This window comes from Poecilia mexicana, unplaced genomic scaffold, assembly GCF_051168715.1.
Source record: "Poecilia mexicana isolate PSO_F unplaced genomic scaffold, ASM5116871v1 scaffold_17, whole genome shotgun sequence".
NCBI classification, from domain to species: domain Eukaryota; kingdom Metazoa; phylum Chordata; class Actinopteri; order Cyprinodontiformes; family Poeciliidae; genus Poecilia; species Poecilia mexicana.
This window is the reverse complement of record NW_028263386.1, coordinates 17,980,579-17,998,236: the sequence shown is the minus strand read 5'-3', so window position 1 is coordinate 17,998,236 and position 17,658 is coordinate 17,980,579. Positions and strand designations below refer to the sequence as shown.

Below are 17,658 nucleotides of genomic sequence, written 5' to 3'. Positions count from 1 at the left end.
TGAGCTGTTTGCCAAAATCATCAAAATTAAAACAATAAAAGACCTGAAATATTTCAGTTGGTGTGCAATGAATCTAAAATATATGACAATTTAATTTTTATCATGACATTATGGAAAATAATGAACTTTATCACAATATTCTAATTTTATGACCAGCACCTGTATATATATATATATATATATATATATATATATATATATATATATATATATATATATATATATATATATATATATATATATATATATATATATATATATATATATATATATTTGTGTAATTTATTTACACCGGTTCTATTTAGGTATTATTAACTAAATACTTGGCATGACTGCAGACTAAATGACTGAAGGCTGTTAAACATAATTACACGATCATAATAATCTTTTCTCAACAATTTCAATTTATTCACAGGAGAATAATTTTCCACAAAAAAAAAAAAAAAACAAAGACAAAAAACGTCAGTGAACTGGAAACATTACAGTAACCATGGGAGAAAATAAAACAAACAGGGAAAGCGTCTTACTTTTAAGGCTGTCGTTCACGCCCCTCTAACCCACCTATCCAAGCGTGCTTCGTCTCGTTTACACTTCATTTCCCACAATGCCACGCTGCTCGTCCTTGTCAAACCTGCCTCGGGTGGCTGACAGGAGTAGTAACGATGGAGATGCAAGAGCGTGGATGATGGCTGTCACATGAAGTCACTGCTGGGCGGCTGGCGTTTTAAGCTGTACAGAAAAATAGTGCATTTGAAGTCCAGATGTAACTTCTGTTAGCATTCCTCCATGGTTTATGTCTCCGCTGCGCTGTAGAACAGAGTAGTGTTGACGGTAATGTAGCGGGAGGAGCTAACAGCTAGCTTACGTTACTTAACCTAGTACCAGTTCGTTAAACATCCGCTGAAGATCCCGCAGACGACTCAAAGTTAAACATCAAGAGTGGGATATCAAACCTTAAGAACCATTCGAGCTGGTGTGAGCTTCAAGGTAAGGTACCGGGTGTTTATTTTACTAGATGGCTTCATCCAGCTGGATGCAAATATTCATTGGGTTTGTTTGTGGACAAGTTTCAATAAGCCTGGGGCACCAAGCAGAGCTCGACACTTAAATTATTTCAGCACTTAACTTTATAAATATCGTCACATCCTAGTTGAGTAATATGAACAGTCACAATACAAAAAGAGTCCCATGTTTTATATGTTGCTCCTCTTTAACACGCCAGATTCAGATGACTGCAGCTCAACCAAACGCTGTTAATTAGACATCAAATGAAATCAGGTGTGCTGGATCAGGGAAACGCCTAAAACAAACACGTAGGTGCCTTGAGGACCAGGGTTGGGGAAACACCAGTTTAAGGGATGAGTGGTGGTTATAGGTTTGTCACGTATGAGCAAATACCAGAACATTTTAACAAAGATTTAAAGTAAATAAAATGCTTAGGTGGACTAAGTTAGTTTGTTTCATCAGATAAGCTTCAATTATCTCTCCTACATAATACAATTTATTAGCTTGAGAACAATGTAGGAGCCTTCTTTCAGCCAGCTGAGCAGCAGTTTGCAGCAACAAGTGAGGTAGGGTTAGTTTTGTTTTTCTTTAAGCGCCATGCCGTCTCTGACATTTAATTAAAAGACCATACCGTAATGGTGTCATGGAAATATTTTCTCTGCTTGTCTTAACTAATGAGTCTGTTTTTGCATTCTTTATCCATATTTTCTTAAATCTGTTAGTGATTGTCTTATCAGCAGACATTAGGTGGCCCAGTTGAACTCGAAAGTTGGCTAAAATATGAAGAATACTTTATTATATAGGCAGGAGTATTGGTCAAGAGAGGAGAAAAATCACAAGCATTAGGAAGAAGGAAGAATTGGGGAGGAGGTGAAACAAAGGCCTCTAATGTGTTCATCTGAGAGTCTGTTCTCTTAAAGCTCTGGCGTACTGAGGCCAGAGTTGGTTGCCCCTAACTACACGACTTTCCAGGAGACTCGCTGTTTGTACTCTTGTTTCATGGCTGCTTCGGTCCTCTCTTTGTCGTTGTGCTTCATTTAAAAGTTTTCAGCTTCCAGGGAATTTAAACAGAGAAGGCAACAATGTACCAAAATAAAAATTTCTGAAGTATGGGTTTGATTTAATCATTCTGAATCTCTTATCGTTTGTATATTGAGCTGAACTTAAGCACTGCTTTTTGCAGACGAAGCTTGTCCTAGTTGACACTGACTTCAGTTTGTGGCTCCTCTAAGGTCTCACAGCATCACAGGGCTTTTTATCTCATTGTCTTTCTGGCTAACCCCCACTATACCGGTTTTGTTTGCTTTTGGCACAAAACAAAGGAATCTATTGTTCTTCAGGGCTTTGGTGATGAGACACACAGCTAAATGCTAGCTGGGACAAAGAGTACTGAGCTAGAGAGTACTACTATTCTTTTTTCTATCGCTATCTCAATTTATTGCACAAATAAATAAATTAGTTGTCAAAAGGTCTTTTACTGGAAATTTTAGGATCCGTTCAACTAATTTTATTAAAGCATGCAAAAATGAATAATTTTTTTTTATGAAATGCAGGAATCTTTGAAAATAAATGTAAATGTTGGCACACAGATTTACACTTAAAGACAGATGTTTTTTCACTGCATCAAACAGAAAATTTGTTCCCTCCCTGTTTAATAGTGAAATTGTCTGAGCTTTTCCTGTTCAGGTTGAGTTAGGTTTACTTGAATAATTTCTGATGCATATGATGATGTATTTTGAGGCACACCTTAAACACACTGCTCTCTTAAGTGACATCATAAAAAAGATATTTGCAATAAATCACCTAAACTGTAAAAAGATTACTCAACATCAAGTCATTAAGTCTTAAAAGGCAATTCTACCAAATACTAAGAAAATTTCTCAAAACTTTTCAATAAAAAAAAATCACAAATAATCGTTGTTCTTGCAGTTGAACTGATTTTAATGTCTGAAAAAAATATGTTTGTACACCTTATTTTAATATCTGCTTTCAACTGTACATACCAACACTCAGGCTTACGTATGTGACTAAAAGTTGTGAAGCTGACCCAATGTTCAACAGTGAACCACTAACAGGGTCAAAGGTTACATGAATGGCCAACTTGTGTGGTAAAAATGATTAGCTCATGGGAAAGCAGGTGAGTCCCTTTGTCTCCAAAAGTACTGGGATCCCATTTTAAAAGATTCATTGCTAAAACCTGATCTCAGTCAAGTGTTTTCAGACTAGATTGTCCTGACAGTGGAGGACGTGTTCTAAAGCTGAGATCTGGTGTCTTTGGCACTGGAGTTTGCTGAAAAACACAACAGATGGACACCTTTCACCTACTTACAGCTACAAGTCCTCAGCGGTGTCCTTCACGGCCTGTTTTCTTTACTACAGCGTAACATGCATGTGGAGGCTTGTCTTGGCAGTCTTCTGATTCTTCTTGCTCATAGTGTCCTAAATGGAATAGATCTGTTTGTGTTCACATAATGTAGCTGTTCTTAAGGCAAACTCAGGTTTGTAAGCAGTGTTTGCATGGGAGCAAAGTCATGCTTTGTCACCTGATCCTGATGCTTTTCTTTAGTAGCAAGAGAATACATTTAGTCATGACACCATGCTTGTTTTATATTTAGTCCAACCTGAAACTGAACTCTCTTTTCTTTCTGCTGACCTCTTGCAGCTCTCACCTTTCTGTGGTACTTGCACCCCCGTCCTCCCTGTGAGTTAAATGCATGAGTGTTCTTGGTGAATCCGTGGGGATGGGAAGTGGAGTCCAGAAAAAGCTGTCCCCGCTGACGAAAGGAGAGGTGCTGCCGATCACTTCCTCCAGCCAGTCAGAAGCAAGCTCTGAGGTGACGCCCCTTTTTTATGAAGATCTATACATTCACTAATTTTAAAAAGAAAATAAATGAATTTGGGCTATTTGAGTTAGTTGTCTATTAGACTTAAAGCGACTGATTAAGTTAATAATCTGTTATTTTTAGTAACCAAGGGTTTTGCATCGTTATTCATCATGTTATTTTTTCCAATAATCAGAAACCTAAACTGATAAAAAAGGATTGAACATTTCAGTATGCATTTATAATTCAAGCAAATCATTCTAAAGAAATTTGTAATTAGAGATGCAGGGACCAAAACTTGCATCAAATCACCAGCCGATACTGATTCTTGCCTTTAACCACTTTCACTTGAAGATGAAATGTTTGAAGTAAAAGGTTACAATGATTCACAATAACTTCCATAAAAAACAATTTAAATAAATCCAACTAAAATCGGTGAGCCTCCTTTATCATTAAATGTAAATGGTTGTCTCTTATTGCCAGATTTCCAAAAGTCTGCCAATATTTCCAAGTCCAGGATGTTCCATTTTAGTTTAAAAGTGATACAATTTAGATGTATAATCAGTAACTACTTCCAGACCAGAGTGTTGTTGCTGACATGACGTACCTCAGCCAGTTTGGCTATGGTGAATTCACTGGTTACAAAATAAATCTGAATTTTGTGTTTTTGCCTGGCAGAAATTGTAAATTGTCTATTTCAAGTTACAAAAAATGTTTTTGGTGTGTTTTTTTTCTGTGTATTGTATAAATTATAGAATAAAGTATTTTTTTTCAAAAGCTATGATGACTCTAGGAATAACATTTAAAAAATAAGCATACAATAATTTATTCTATGTAGTAAACCTTATGTGTGTTCCTCAGTGGAAATAACTGCTGAGTTTTGTTTATGACGTTGAACTTGTTGTAAAGGTCATTTTATTTATGTAGCACATTTTCAGCAACAAGGCGATACAAAGTGCTTTACAGGATTTAAAAGGAAATGCAAACAAAATAACAAACCAAAGAAAAGAGCAAAAAATGAAACATCTAATGTTGATCTAAAGTATGTAAACTAAGTGCTCCTGTTCAGGGTTGCTAAGTTTCCTCTGGTCTGATTCCATTTCTGTGTTGGGAGAACCGGAGTCTGAAAAGTAGTGTAACAATGTTGATCCAAAAGTGTCCTCTGGGCTTCTGGTCTCTGCATCTAAATAGTGAGTACTCTACAGTTTCTGAAAAACTAAGCTAAAGTGACTAATCTAATTCCTTTTCTGGGTTAAAAGTGAGTAGTCACAGTTTCTAACAAGTAGTAGTTATAATTCCTTTTCTGGGTTGCAATAATAGGAGTCTCTCTGTATAATAATCTAAAAATTAAATCGTAGATTAAGGCTGTAAATATATCGCCATCGTAATATCAGTGCGTCCAATATTTGTATCACAGACGACTGGTCTACAGTAACTGTTACTTAATATATTGTTACTGCTATGAACTTACATTTTATTTACCAGCGTCATATTTAGCCAGTTAGTCTTCTGGGAGCAGATTCTCACCCCAGACACAAAGTGCTAAAAGTCACAGAGTGACGGAAGCACAGATGAGGAACAGAAAGAAGAAAATGGGCATATATGCCAAATGATGGCATCATTACAAGCGTAGAGACAAACTACAATATAAGATTCAATTGAACCCAAACTTGTATGTAAGCAGTTCCTGGACTTACATCCCACTTATACAGTGAATCTGGTCACCTGGCAAGAGGTTAAACACACAAATCAAGCATCTCTGAAGAAAACATACATTCAGTTAAACATTATCTGCAGCCACAGTGAATTAAGGCGACGTATGAAGGTGGAGGGCTTGACTCCCTTAAGCATTTTTCTTTTCTGTCTGTATTTTTATGCTGAAAATGTTTTGTTTTTTATATTCCTAGTAGTATCAGAAATTCAGGCTTTCCAGGGATTTCATTACATGATGGAGCCTTTATTGATACATTTTGTTATCAGTAAAGGCATCTTCATAAATATTACGTTATGAATGCTTTACAAGGCTAATATTTTATTTTAGGATATCAATTTCTACTTTCTGCAATCCATCCACCTCTTATTGTATCTAAAATCAACCATCTGATTTTCACTCTGCTTCATTGTAAGTTTGACTATTTTAACATCCGTTTATGGGATGATTTGCTTTTATCCAACAGTAACTCTGGCTTGATGGTAAACAGCATTTTAAGCACACCTGTGTTCCTGTACGGACATTGTTTAGAATAACAGGATTTCTTCATGACTATGCAGGAGATCAAGCAGAGTCGATCGGTCCTCAACTCGCTTTTCTCTGGGGCTTTAGCCGGAGCCGTGGCCAAGACCGCCGTGGCCCCGTTGGACAGAACTAAAATCATCTTCCAAGGTAATATAGCTCTACTGAGCTATAAGTAGTTTTACATGGAAAAAGCCCTTAAGGAATTGTAGGTTAATATTATTTTCCTTCAAATAAACTGGATGAATGAGGAATGGTGTATGGAGATTAATCATATTTTCTTCATCTTTGTGGTTTTCTTCCAGTGTCCTCAGCAAGATTCTCCGCCAAGGTATGTTCATTAAATATTTGAAGTTACTTAAGCCAAAAAGTGGAATTTATCGCATTTTGGTCTGGATATAAAGATGTGATTTAAATCGTTGGCATATTTCTTCAGACTATGATATGGTTTAGAAAGCTATGAAGGTAAAATAAATATCTTATATTAATTATTTATTTTGCAAACACTATGCTACAGGAAGCTTATAAGCTGATCTACCGCACCTACCTGAAGGATGGCTTCCTCAGTTTGTGGAGGGGGAACTCCGCTACGATGGTGCGAGTCATCCCGTATGCTGCCATCCAGTTCTGTGCACACGAGCAGTACAAAAGGCTGCTGGGGGGATATTATGGCTTCCAGGGGAAGTAGGTGTACTTTATTTTGTTCAGCTTGTGGGTGAAGCTCATTGTTCAAACGGTAGGATGAATTGGTGCCGTCGTATCTTTGTTCCAGGACCCTCCCTCCAATCCCCAGATTGGTGGCTGGGTCTCTGGCTGGGATCACAGCCTCCATGCTGACCTATCCTCTGGACATGGTGAGGGCCAGAATGGCTGTCACTCCCAAGGAAATGTAAGGCCATTTTTCATAGTTTATGTATATTCTTCTTAAATGTTCTTCAGTAAGCTTGACAAGATTTCTTTAGTAGCTGCTGAGCCAATAGGTGCAACCACTTTAGCACAAATAGGATTAAATATGCAGCAACATGGCAGGACACTGGACAAGTAAGAGCAAGGAATGCTGTACAATGTTTCATCAATTAAACTGAGAGTACAATGTCAGACCTCAAGGGAGGATTCCCTGGTTAAACACACCTAATTAAATGAAATGAATGATTCATTAGGCATCTGCTACACTAGACATAAAGCTGAGTAGGTAATTCAGTTCAGCCATGTTTGACAAGCTAAAATATGTAGGATTTGGACACAGAGTAAGATTGTTGCTTCCTGTTTGTCTTGTTGTCACCTGCTTAGCCAAGACTTGCTGAACTCGGCACATCATGCTGCTTTGATACTTGTTTTTGATCAATTTTACTCTGCCAACAACAAATAAAGACATGTGTTAAGTTCCCCCCCCTCCTCTCTGTTTAGGTACAGCAACATTTTACATGTTTTTGTGCGAATCTCTCGAGAAGAGGGCCTGAAGACGTTATATCGAGGTTTCACTCCGACCATCCTTGGTGTCGTACCCTACGCTGGTCTCAGCTTTTTTACTTATGAAACGCTAAAAAAGTTACATGCAGGTACGAAACACTTTGATTTAATTTCTTACATAAAACAAATGATTTAAAGGTAATTTGTTTCCCTTGGAACTTTTTTAACATGTTGTTACATTGCAGCTACAAAGTTCAATGTCTTTCACTGGTAAATTTATGTAATAGATCAACACAAAGTAATAAATAATAGTGCAGTAGGAGTGGACGATATTTACTTAAGATTTTGTCATGATATCTTGTGGTCCTCTTTGGGATGGCAGTGAAATTGTTGATAAAAAATATTGTTCAAAGCCTCACAAATACTGCTTTTAAAACCCCCAAAACAAACACATAATCATCATAAAATTACAAACAAGTTACATTAATAATGGTGATGTATTCCCTGCGCAGCACACAGTAACTCTATTGAATCTTTAAAAATCTTTAATTTTTAAACTGAAATCTTTTGCTACGACTGCACAATTTTGTGTTGGTCTATCAATTAAAATCCCAATAAAACACATTGATAATTGTGCAACAAAAGATGTGGAAAAGTTCAAGGGGTGTAAATACTTTTGCAGCGTTCTCCTGCCTTATAACTTCCTGTCTCATGCAGAGCACAGCGGCCGCTTGCAGCCTTACTCCTATGAGCGTCTGGCTTTCGGAGCCTGCGCCGGCCTCATCGGCCAGTCGGCGTCCTACCCTCTGGATGTGGTGAGGCGGCGCATGCAGACCGCAGGGGTCACAGGTCACACGTACGGCACCATCCTGGGCACAATGAAAGAAATCGTGTCCGAGGAGGGGGTTATCCGAGGCCTGTACAAAGGTCTCAGCATGAACTGGGTCAAAGGACCTGTAGCAGTGGGGATCAGCTTCACCACCTTTGACCTCACACAGATCCTCCTGAGGAAGCTGCATCAAAAGGGATAAACCCAGTAGCACCAGAGACCCAGAGAGGACGCCGCTGAGAGTGTAGTGACCTGATCCCACGAGCTGCCGGACGTGAAGCAGAACAGGAAACTGAGAGAATGTTTATTAGTGAAAGAAACAAACGCACAAAAACTAACAACGGGCTCCTTAGGTTGAAATGTGAGGTGAACGTACCTGCTACAACCTGTCGTCAAGTGCAATATGATCACTTTATTGCGTGCTTATAAATCATAATGCTCCAGCCCTGCGGAGAGGATTTCTGTGAAAGTTTAGAGGTACGGACATGGAGGTCTCACATTGGGTTTAAGCCGTTAAACCAAAGGTAATAATCTGAGTTTGTTGCAGATTATATGTTGGTATGTTTAAAAACAGAGTTGAGTTCCTCCCCCCCCACCACTGTATGTCATAGCATTAACCACAGCAACTAGATCAAAAGTTCAAGGTGTTTCCAACTTCACCCACAGGTAATTGAATAACACACAAGCTGTTTTATGCCAGTGCCAAGACAGTTGAGTATTAAGTGTCTATATTGTTTATGTTGATTTCAGTGTAGACATGTTAGCTTTTTAAAAAGATTTTTTTTTAAAGTGCATCAGTACAGATTTCGCGCCCCCTGGCATGTGGTTGTTGAGGAATACATCATTCTGATCTTAGTCAAACACTTCCTGGTGTAATCCAGTAAAACGCCCCCTACTGAATATCACCGTTGTTAGGTTTACAGCCCTGTTGCTGCTGGCGCTATAACAACGTGCTAATTTGTTTTTAACTAATGTTGAGGATTGAAGATGTCCAAGACTGAGGCATTTTAACGACCCTCCTTATCTGTATACAGGTGATGTCTTCCGTTTGCTGTCAGGACTGATAGCTTATTGGTGTGTTTCTGTACGTATTTTCAGAAGAGAAAAGATGATTCCTGTGGCTGTGAAAGGTCACTGAAACAACTTTGAAATCTCCCTTTTGGGGAGGATTAACAGTGTAGAGCTGTAGCAGCAGGGACTGTCTGAATAAGCCGACTGGAAATATGCAAACACCTACCCAATATGTGATTTTTAAAAAATGTTTTGTTGTACTTTTTGTAGCGTGCTCAGTATTGTCTTTATCTAACTATAACACATTGCGAGTTGGTGTCAAGCAAACGACTCTTTCTACAGCCAATTTGCTCATTTTGCTTTCAGTTCAGCAGGTTAACACTGGAACACTATCGATGCAAGCTGACTGTCGCTGAACAGCGCCAGTGGTTTCTATACTTAGAACTGACATACCAAGGCAGGATGGTTGAGCTCCTAATGCACAGCCAAGTGGAGCAGAGTGCAGGTCCAGGCAGACTGGAGAGCAGGATATGATTTGTATTTTATGCCCTTATGGAGCTGAACAACATGATTTAATGTTTGTTTGATGCATTTTCTTTCTGTGTCCATAATTTTTTGCAGCCCTCATAAAGATGCGTAAAACAAAGTGTTTCTTTTTTAGTTTTTACTTTATTGCATGTGAAAAATAACACAACTGAGCACATTTATTCATGCGTTGGGCGGAATCCCAGTTAAATCCCCTTAGGGTAAATAAACTCTGACGCACTCCAATGGGATGCCCAGGGCTACGGAAGTGAAACTAGCCCACAGCAATACAGATCCTCCACCGTACCAAGCAGGTGGTTTTGAGCTCCTTTCCTACACAGTCATCTTTGTTTCACAACAACCTCTGCTGTTTTCATTTTTATTTTTTTTGCCAAAAATCTTGGTCCCATCTGACCAAAGCACAAGGTTTCAGTAAAATTCTTAGTGGGATGCTTTTGAGCTCATTTCCTATGAGCTACTGGGAACCAGTAACTGCCAGTTGCATTCATATCGATTTCCGGTCCAACTCTGTAGTGACGAACCTTGATCAGCTTCGAGTCTGTAACCATGGCGACGTCTGAGCCAGCGCTTGGGGCTCAAATGAAACGGTAACTACAGCCTGAATGAAGGTTAATTTCTGACACTCAAGTGCCTAGCAGCAACAGCTTCGTTTTTAACATAACTGAGCTGATTCTACTAACCTATGTCGACGTTTTCACGTGGTTTTGAAGTGACGAGTGTTGAAGAAACAGCAGCTGTTTGAAAGACGTTTTAATATCAGTGACTGAATGTATTAACTACTGTACAGGTCCAGATTTACTATGAATTTTGTAAGACTAACTGCCTTGCAGAGTATTTTTGTCTGAGGTTTTATTGTTCTTATACAAGATTCCCAATTCATTCCAACACTTTTTGGGCTGATATTTAAGGACAGCTTCATTTTAAAATGATTTTTAAAAATGACATTTAATGTCTGCTTCTCTACAGAGAGGATAGAAAGACAATCAGAAAAATGCCAAAAAAAGTTGGCGGTTTTGCTCGTTAATCGGATAAAATTGGATGACAACAGCTTTAATAGAAAAAAACTTTATGCTGCGGCAGAAGATATTGTGGAGTTTACTTTGGTTGCAGCTGTTTTTGTAACTCCTTGATTTGTGCCAATTGAATGTAACATAGCTACTAAATAGCCTCATCATCTGTCCAGTCTATAGTGATGACGGTGTATCTGTGGGAGTATGTTCAAATATCAGATTCTGCAAATAAAACTGGATGTTCAAGGTGCACTGATTTGTATTCATCTGTTCCCTGTGTGTGTGTATTTTATATATTCCTGTATTATGCAGCACTCATCATGATTAGCGCCTTACCTGACAAAAAAAGATAAAATCCAGAAGAAAAAAATGCCATGCTTTCTGGAATAAGTACCTGGTAGCTGTTCAAGACAGGAAAGACAAGAGAACCTGCTATTCAGTGAGTTGGTTTTTGGACTTCAGATCCATGTGACTCAAAGTGGATTTGTTCAAACTATAGTTGTTTTCCATCATGGAGCAGGAGGATAAAGGAGAGTAAACTTACAAAAAGTGACATCTTGGAGTCATCAAATCTAACATTCAGATTGATCTGCATCCCAACCATATGTTTTGAAGGCATATTACAGAGAGTAACCTTTAGTCAGCATGTGACTTGATAAATTATACTGAAACTATACCTGGAATAAGGATTTTGGGTCAGATGAGATTAAGATTGAGCTTTTCGGTAATTGAGATTTGTCTGGTCTAAAGTATAAACTATGTTATGGGTCCAACTACATGAAATGTTCTAGGAGAAATACATCAACTGTCCTATTGGCAAAAGAGATACAACTAAAGAAAATTAGAATATTGTGAAAAAGTTCATATTTTATCACACTTCATAATATAAAACTCACGCAGTGAAATATTTGAAGCCTTGTTTTCATGTAATTTTCAAGATTATTGCTTGTAAATATCAACACCTAAAATTCGGTGTCTCAGAAAAATAAAGGAGATCAATTTAATATGTATATTTTTTAAATAGAAATGATTGGATTACACTATGCAACACAATGGTCCTTAAACCTCCTTTCCTTTCTGTGGTACTTGGTTTTGAAATTAACCTATTTATTTCTAGCTTAGTTTATTTTAATTTAGTCAATAGACCTTTTTTTGGAATTTTAGTTTCAATTTGGAATTGAAACTAAAAGTGCTATGCAAATAAAGCCTTATTTTTTAGTAATGTTAATTATTTTCTCTGTGCTGCCACTCAGTCTACAGATGGTGTGTAGTGACATATTTTATCCACTGGAGGGCGCTTCGCGCTCATTAATCCAGGGCCTCATCGGGGCTGCAGCGCCTCATAAGATCCGGCAGAGGGCGGAAGAGCCTCGTTCTTGTAGCGTCAGACAGAGACTCAGCTGAGGAGCTTCGCTTTATTTGACCGAGGCCGCATTCACGCTTTGAACTTGACCGTGAACGCATTCAAACGCTGTGAAGCAAATGAAAATGGATGAATAATTTAATTAAATTATATTAAATTTTTTATTACGATGTCTGAGATTTGGTTTTTATTTAGATTCTTTTTTTCTCTGCCTAAAGAGTCATTTTGAAATTTGATTTGAGCGTGAATGCTTGTATTCTTTCTAAATCAGCAGTTATATTTGCATTGCTCTCTTTCCGGATAGCGAGACTCTTTGTGTACATTTTTCTTGATGTGGGAAATAAAAGGAACAATAAGAAAGCAGCTAAAGGGAAGACAGAAGGCTAATTAGAGGCTGAAGAAGAGAGGGAAGGATGGGGGCTGTTGGAGGATGTGGTTGCTATAGATACTTGGCATGATGCCGGATGGAGGCAGAGCCAATTTGCATTCATTCAGATGATGGTTGCACCCACTATAAAAACGTCACTGGACACATGGCTTTCATTTCTATTTTGTATCCTTTAAGTTAAATGTTAAAACTGTTTTTTTTTATTCCCATACATAAAATATTAAAAACTAATTTAGTGCATTAATTTGTCTTACCTGCACCTAAGGAAATTTACTAATGCCTACAAATAAATGTATTAATATTTGCACTGTTTAAATCTTTCAGCTCATATAGTAATTATTTTTTGCTAGTCTAAGTACAATAGTGGTTTTAAAAATATACATTGTTAGATTTTCTTTACACTTACAGCAGCTGAATAAATTATTTTTCTCTTTTGTTCAAATCACAAGCAACTTCAATAAAAAAAAATAAAATAAAATACACATATCCCACACACCATAAAGGCCAGTGCAGAATTTTGCAGGCCTAAATGATTCCCCAAATTTGACAGCCAGAAAAAAAACTGCAGAAAAAAAACATTTTAAATGTCATTTTCTTTTTTTAAATGGGAACCATTTTATTTCATTCTAACCATTCATATTCAATATTTTTGACTTGGATTTGAACCAGAGATTTGGCTTTTAATTACCTCAGCAGCAGCTTAGTTTAACTTCATCAGGCCTCTAAAATGCTATTCCTTTTTTTTCCCCCCCAATATATTGCACAAATTGTTTTTTCTTTCACCGATTAATAGTTTAGGCTTTTAAGTGATGTTAAAATTAATTACTTGAACAAAATAAACATTAACAAGAGCAGTGAATAAATTTGTCAATTATATGTTAAGAAATCAAATAGAAGGCAAGCAAATACCAAAATTAGAGACAAAAGATGTTGTATAAACATTTATTTACTGTACATAACATTTTACATTCGCCAACCAGGGCCATTTAGGAACACAGGAATACATTTGTAGAACAATTTAAAGGAAACGCATCATCCTAAACAAGAGTCTAAACAAAGATATATATATATATATATATATATAATCAATTGTTGTATTTCTGTTCATTAGATTGCTAAATTAAATGATAACAGTATTTTTATTTAACACATCAAATATAAAATCTCAGACAGTAGAAGCTGACAACGGAAGGAAACCTGGAGGTGAAAATAATGATGCAATCTAAAACCGTAACACATTGCAATGAAGTCAGCTGAACTTTAACATTATTTTTTATGTTTTTATTAACCAAGACAATTTGTTAGCAGTAAAACATTGTTCAAAGCAGAACTGAAGAGAAAACATGTTTATGTACCAAATAGTTGAGCTGTTACTGCTAAGTTAAATGGTGAACTTAAAATTAACGATTAATTGTTGAGAAAATGTGAAATAATGTTTAGTTGGTCATATCTGTGAGTCAAATGTTCCAGCATCTTTTCAATCTGCAATACAAGAAGAAGAGAAACAAAATTAACATGATAATTCGGTAACAAAGTAAAGACACAAACTTTTAAAATATTCACAGGATCACAGAGATTCCCTAAAATATAAATAAGGGCTTTTTTTTTGTTGCTGGTGGAGTTACAAAGGACACACCCTCCTCATCGCCACCAAATCTGTCTGCATCTCAGTCTGCACTCCGTCACCTTTGACCCCAAAAGTCTGGTGCATCACGAGAACGCACACAAGGAGACCCCACCATTTCCCTACCACACCCTGCCAGCAGGGAAAGCAGACACTCACCGTTCTGCTGTCTGGTTTTGCAATGTCATGACGAACACGATAAGAACCCGACTAGTGGAGAAACAGCAGCTAATTTCAGACTTTCATCATCTAATCTATGAAGGAGGAAGAGTGTGCATTTGAATCATTCAGCATCACCCATATGTCTGACAAAACCCACTGTTCACTTTTCAATCACACTGGACTAAAAGTAAAAACGTAGCAGTGGATAATGGTTATTTTATTTTATTTTTTTTTAAATGAAATGTGAGGCTGCTTTTGGGGGATTACACAAAAACAAATTTTAGAAGAAGTTAAATATTAACCATGAAAATAATTCTATTTTTAAGCAGACATATTGGTGTGTTAATGCAATGTGCAATAGCAATTAAATAGTTAAATTTTATTTTCATTACAAAAGCTGTAACAAAAAAACCAAAAAAAAAACCCATTTGGTTTTGAATATATTTGGAGCAGTAGGCTCAGTGCAGGGTCCAGTACAAAATTAAGAACCGTTGAAGCAATAATTTAGGGTTTGCATCCAGAATAGCTGGACTGACAGCATTAATGCTAATATCAAAATTGTTAACAAGCTGAGCTTCTCAACACAGAGGCAGTCATGGCTAGCAAACAATACAGCTGCAGCTTTCAGGAAGAATGTCTAGTGGCCAAATTTTGAGATAATATTGTGTCCAATATTAAATAGCTTAGCAATAATGCCAATGCTAAATTCACACTTGTTAGCTTGCCAAGTTTCTTAACATTGAGCCAAAGAATGACACATCTTAGAGGTGTTTTTCAGGAAAAAACAAACAAAACACATTTAATGTCTAGTTGTAGAAACAGATTTAAGACGTTTGTGTCTTTACCTAGTTAAATGTTCAAGAAAAGGACTTGCTTGCTAGCTAGCTGAGCTTTTGACTCCGATCCAGTTTGGACAGAATGTCTTAGGAGGAAATTCAGTTCTTAGATGAAAAAAAAAAAAGAGTGCAGCACAACATTCAAATCAGAATCAATAAAAAAAATGTGTGTGAAACCCACATAATTTTTGATTCAATTCAAAAATACTTTATTAATCCAAGAGGAAAATAAAATTAAATGATGAAAGACATAGCATTTTCTTCAAACAGTTGTAAATGCTAATGGTTGTTGGCAGGAAGGATCTGGTCAAAATACACTTTGTTGTTGTGTGAAAACAATAAGTGCTGTGCATGGTGATTTATTACAACAGAAAAAGACATCAAAAGTTCATTTTATTTATTTTTTTCCAATAATGTTTAAGTCCTAACTACAGACAATTTTTCATTTTATTTTTGGGGTCTGTTAAGCAGAAGGCCAAACAGATGATTTAATCATGAAAGAAACGGTGAAATGCTTCTTAGTCATGGCTCTGATACCCAGCAGGTATTCTTGCTGTGACGGGAAGATTTTCCTGCATTCATAAAACTTGATTGTGGTAATAAACACGTTTTATTATTATAAAACACAGCAAACTAATGGTGGTAGAGAGCCATACTGGGTTAACTCTGGGAATCTCATCTGTCCGTGTATCAATCAACTCCTAACCTCTTCTTTGTTCTGTCACAATTATCGATTTATTTAATTTTGATTATCATGCTCCAAACTTTGCGAGGACTGACCACCCCGCTCACCCGCTTCCTCATACACACACAGCCAGCAGCGTCACCTTCCCATTCATACTTGATGACGTCACGCCCACATCGACACGCCCACCACCAGGTGTCAAAGCCGCTGCTCCTGTCATCAATAATTACTTATTTCATTCATATGGCTCTTATAGAGCCTCAGTGAAAACGTGTTTATTATTATTAACGCTTTGGTGCAAAAGAACTGATTGAAAATCGATTTATTTACTGCATGTTTATGTCTGTTAAGGCTAAGATGGAACGGCACTGAAAGCAGCCCTTTAACCCATTCAGACGATCACAATAGAGACACAAACTGATTACCCCGCGATAATAACTCAATAGTCCATGGAAAAACCTTATAAGCTTAAAGCAGAAAGTGCGGCGGCCACCGTAAAAAAAAGCTTACAATATTCAATTATGCCGCATGAACTGATCAGTCGATTAATGCGAGCGAACGCAAAAGAAAAACAATTCCCCATGTCCCCTGGAGGGCTCCGTACATAAACTAATTCATTTCAGTAAAAACAAACAAACAAAAATTCTATATATAAATAATTCCATAAAATATTACAAATAACTCACTAGAACATTCTTAAAATTATTTGGAACGTTAACAGTTTTGCTTAGCTTTACATTTTAAAAATACTTGGAATTTATTTGTGTTATAAAATTATATAATTTGATGATTTAGCAGAGCTGTATGACCAAGCTTTGGGTTTAAGTCATCTTAAGCAGAATCTGACAATGAAGTTCTGTATGATTACCGAAATGGTTGTTAAACTTTTCACGTCTAACAGAAAATATCCCGCCTCCTGTTATATTAAAAGATAAAAAAAAAAAAAATGAAAGAAAACAAGTAAATTAAAAAAGGCAGTTTGCTGAGGTCGTGCTAAAGTGTGAGATGTTGAAACGGTAGGACTAATTCCAGTTTCTTTCAATCCAGCTTCATCGAACACAAACACACACACACACACACACACCCTCATTCTGAAATTGTGTCTGTCCAACAAAGACGTCCCAGCAGCTCCCTCATTATAAATACATGTCATTGGATCACAGCTAGTCTGAATCCCTGAGTCTGCTGAGCTCTAAGTGGCCGTGACTGAGCCCTGAATGGGTGGCCGAGCCACGGCTCTGCCAATAAAGCCAACCGTGTTTGTGTGTGTGTATGTGTGTGTAGCTTCGGCCCGTGGGAAGAAAAGCCTCGTAGCAGGACAAGGTCAGAGGTTTGGATGACCAAAATGTACAAGCAAGTGTATTATATATATACATGTATATATATAAAGAACTATATATATATATATATATATATATAAAAAACTTTAAAAAAATGAGTAAATGATTTTGGTGCAGAAATGGCTGGATTCAGCTGAATTGTGTCAACTGCTGCATGTGCGACGGTGTTTTTACTTCAAATCTGGGGCAATAAGTTTCCTGCTGCCTCAACAACAAAGCTGCATAAATCAAGTCCTAGTTCCCTTAGAGGGAGTGTGTGTGTGTGTGTGTGCGCGTGCATATGCATCATGTGTGAGTGTTAAGGAGCTCCTCCTATCTTGTTATGCAGGGGACATGTGAAAGTGTCTCCATCCCTGTGGAACCACAAACCAGGCCACAGCGTTGGTGTACCCTC

At 37.2% G+C, this 17,658-nt stretch overlaps 1 protein-coding gene across 2 annotated transcripts; it reads left to right on the top strand.

Moving 5' to 3' along the window:
- The first annotated feature begins 255 nt into the window (after positions 1–255).
- Positions 256–11,118, top strand: slc25a42 (solute carrier family 25 member 42). Of its 2 annotated transcripts, none has more exons than XM_015012496.2 (8): positions 256–987; positions 3,668–3,839; positions 6,099–6,210; positions 6,366–6,391; positions 6,578–6,744; positions 6,833–6,949; positions 7,468–7,619; positions 8,188–11,118. In XM_015012496.2, exons 2-8 carry the CDS (start codon positions 3,720–3,722, stop codon positions 8,499–8,501), a joined length of 1,008 nt encoding a protein of 335 aa, XP_014867982.1. In that variant the 5' UTR covers positions 256–987; positions 3,668–3,719; the 3' UTR covers positions 8,502–11,118. The 2 variants fall into 2 exon arrangements, with proteins under 2 accessions (XP_014867982.1, XP_014867984.1); XM_015012498.2 differs by lacking the exon at positions 256–987 and adding an exon at positions 1,039–1,571.
- The last annotated feature ends 6,540 nt before the right edge of the window (positions 11,119–17,658 follow it).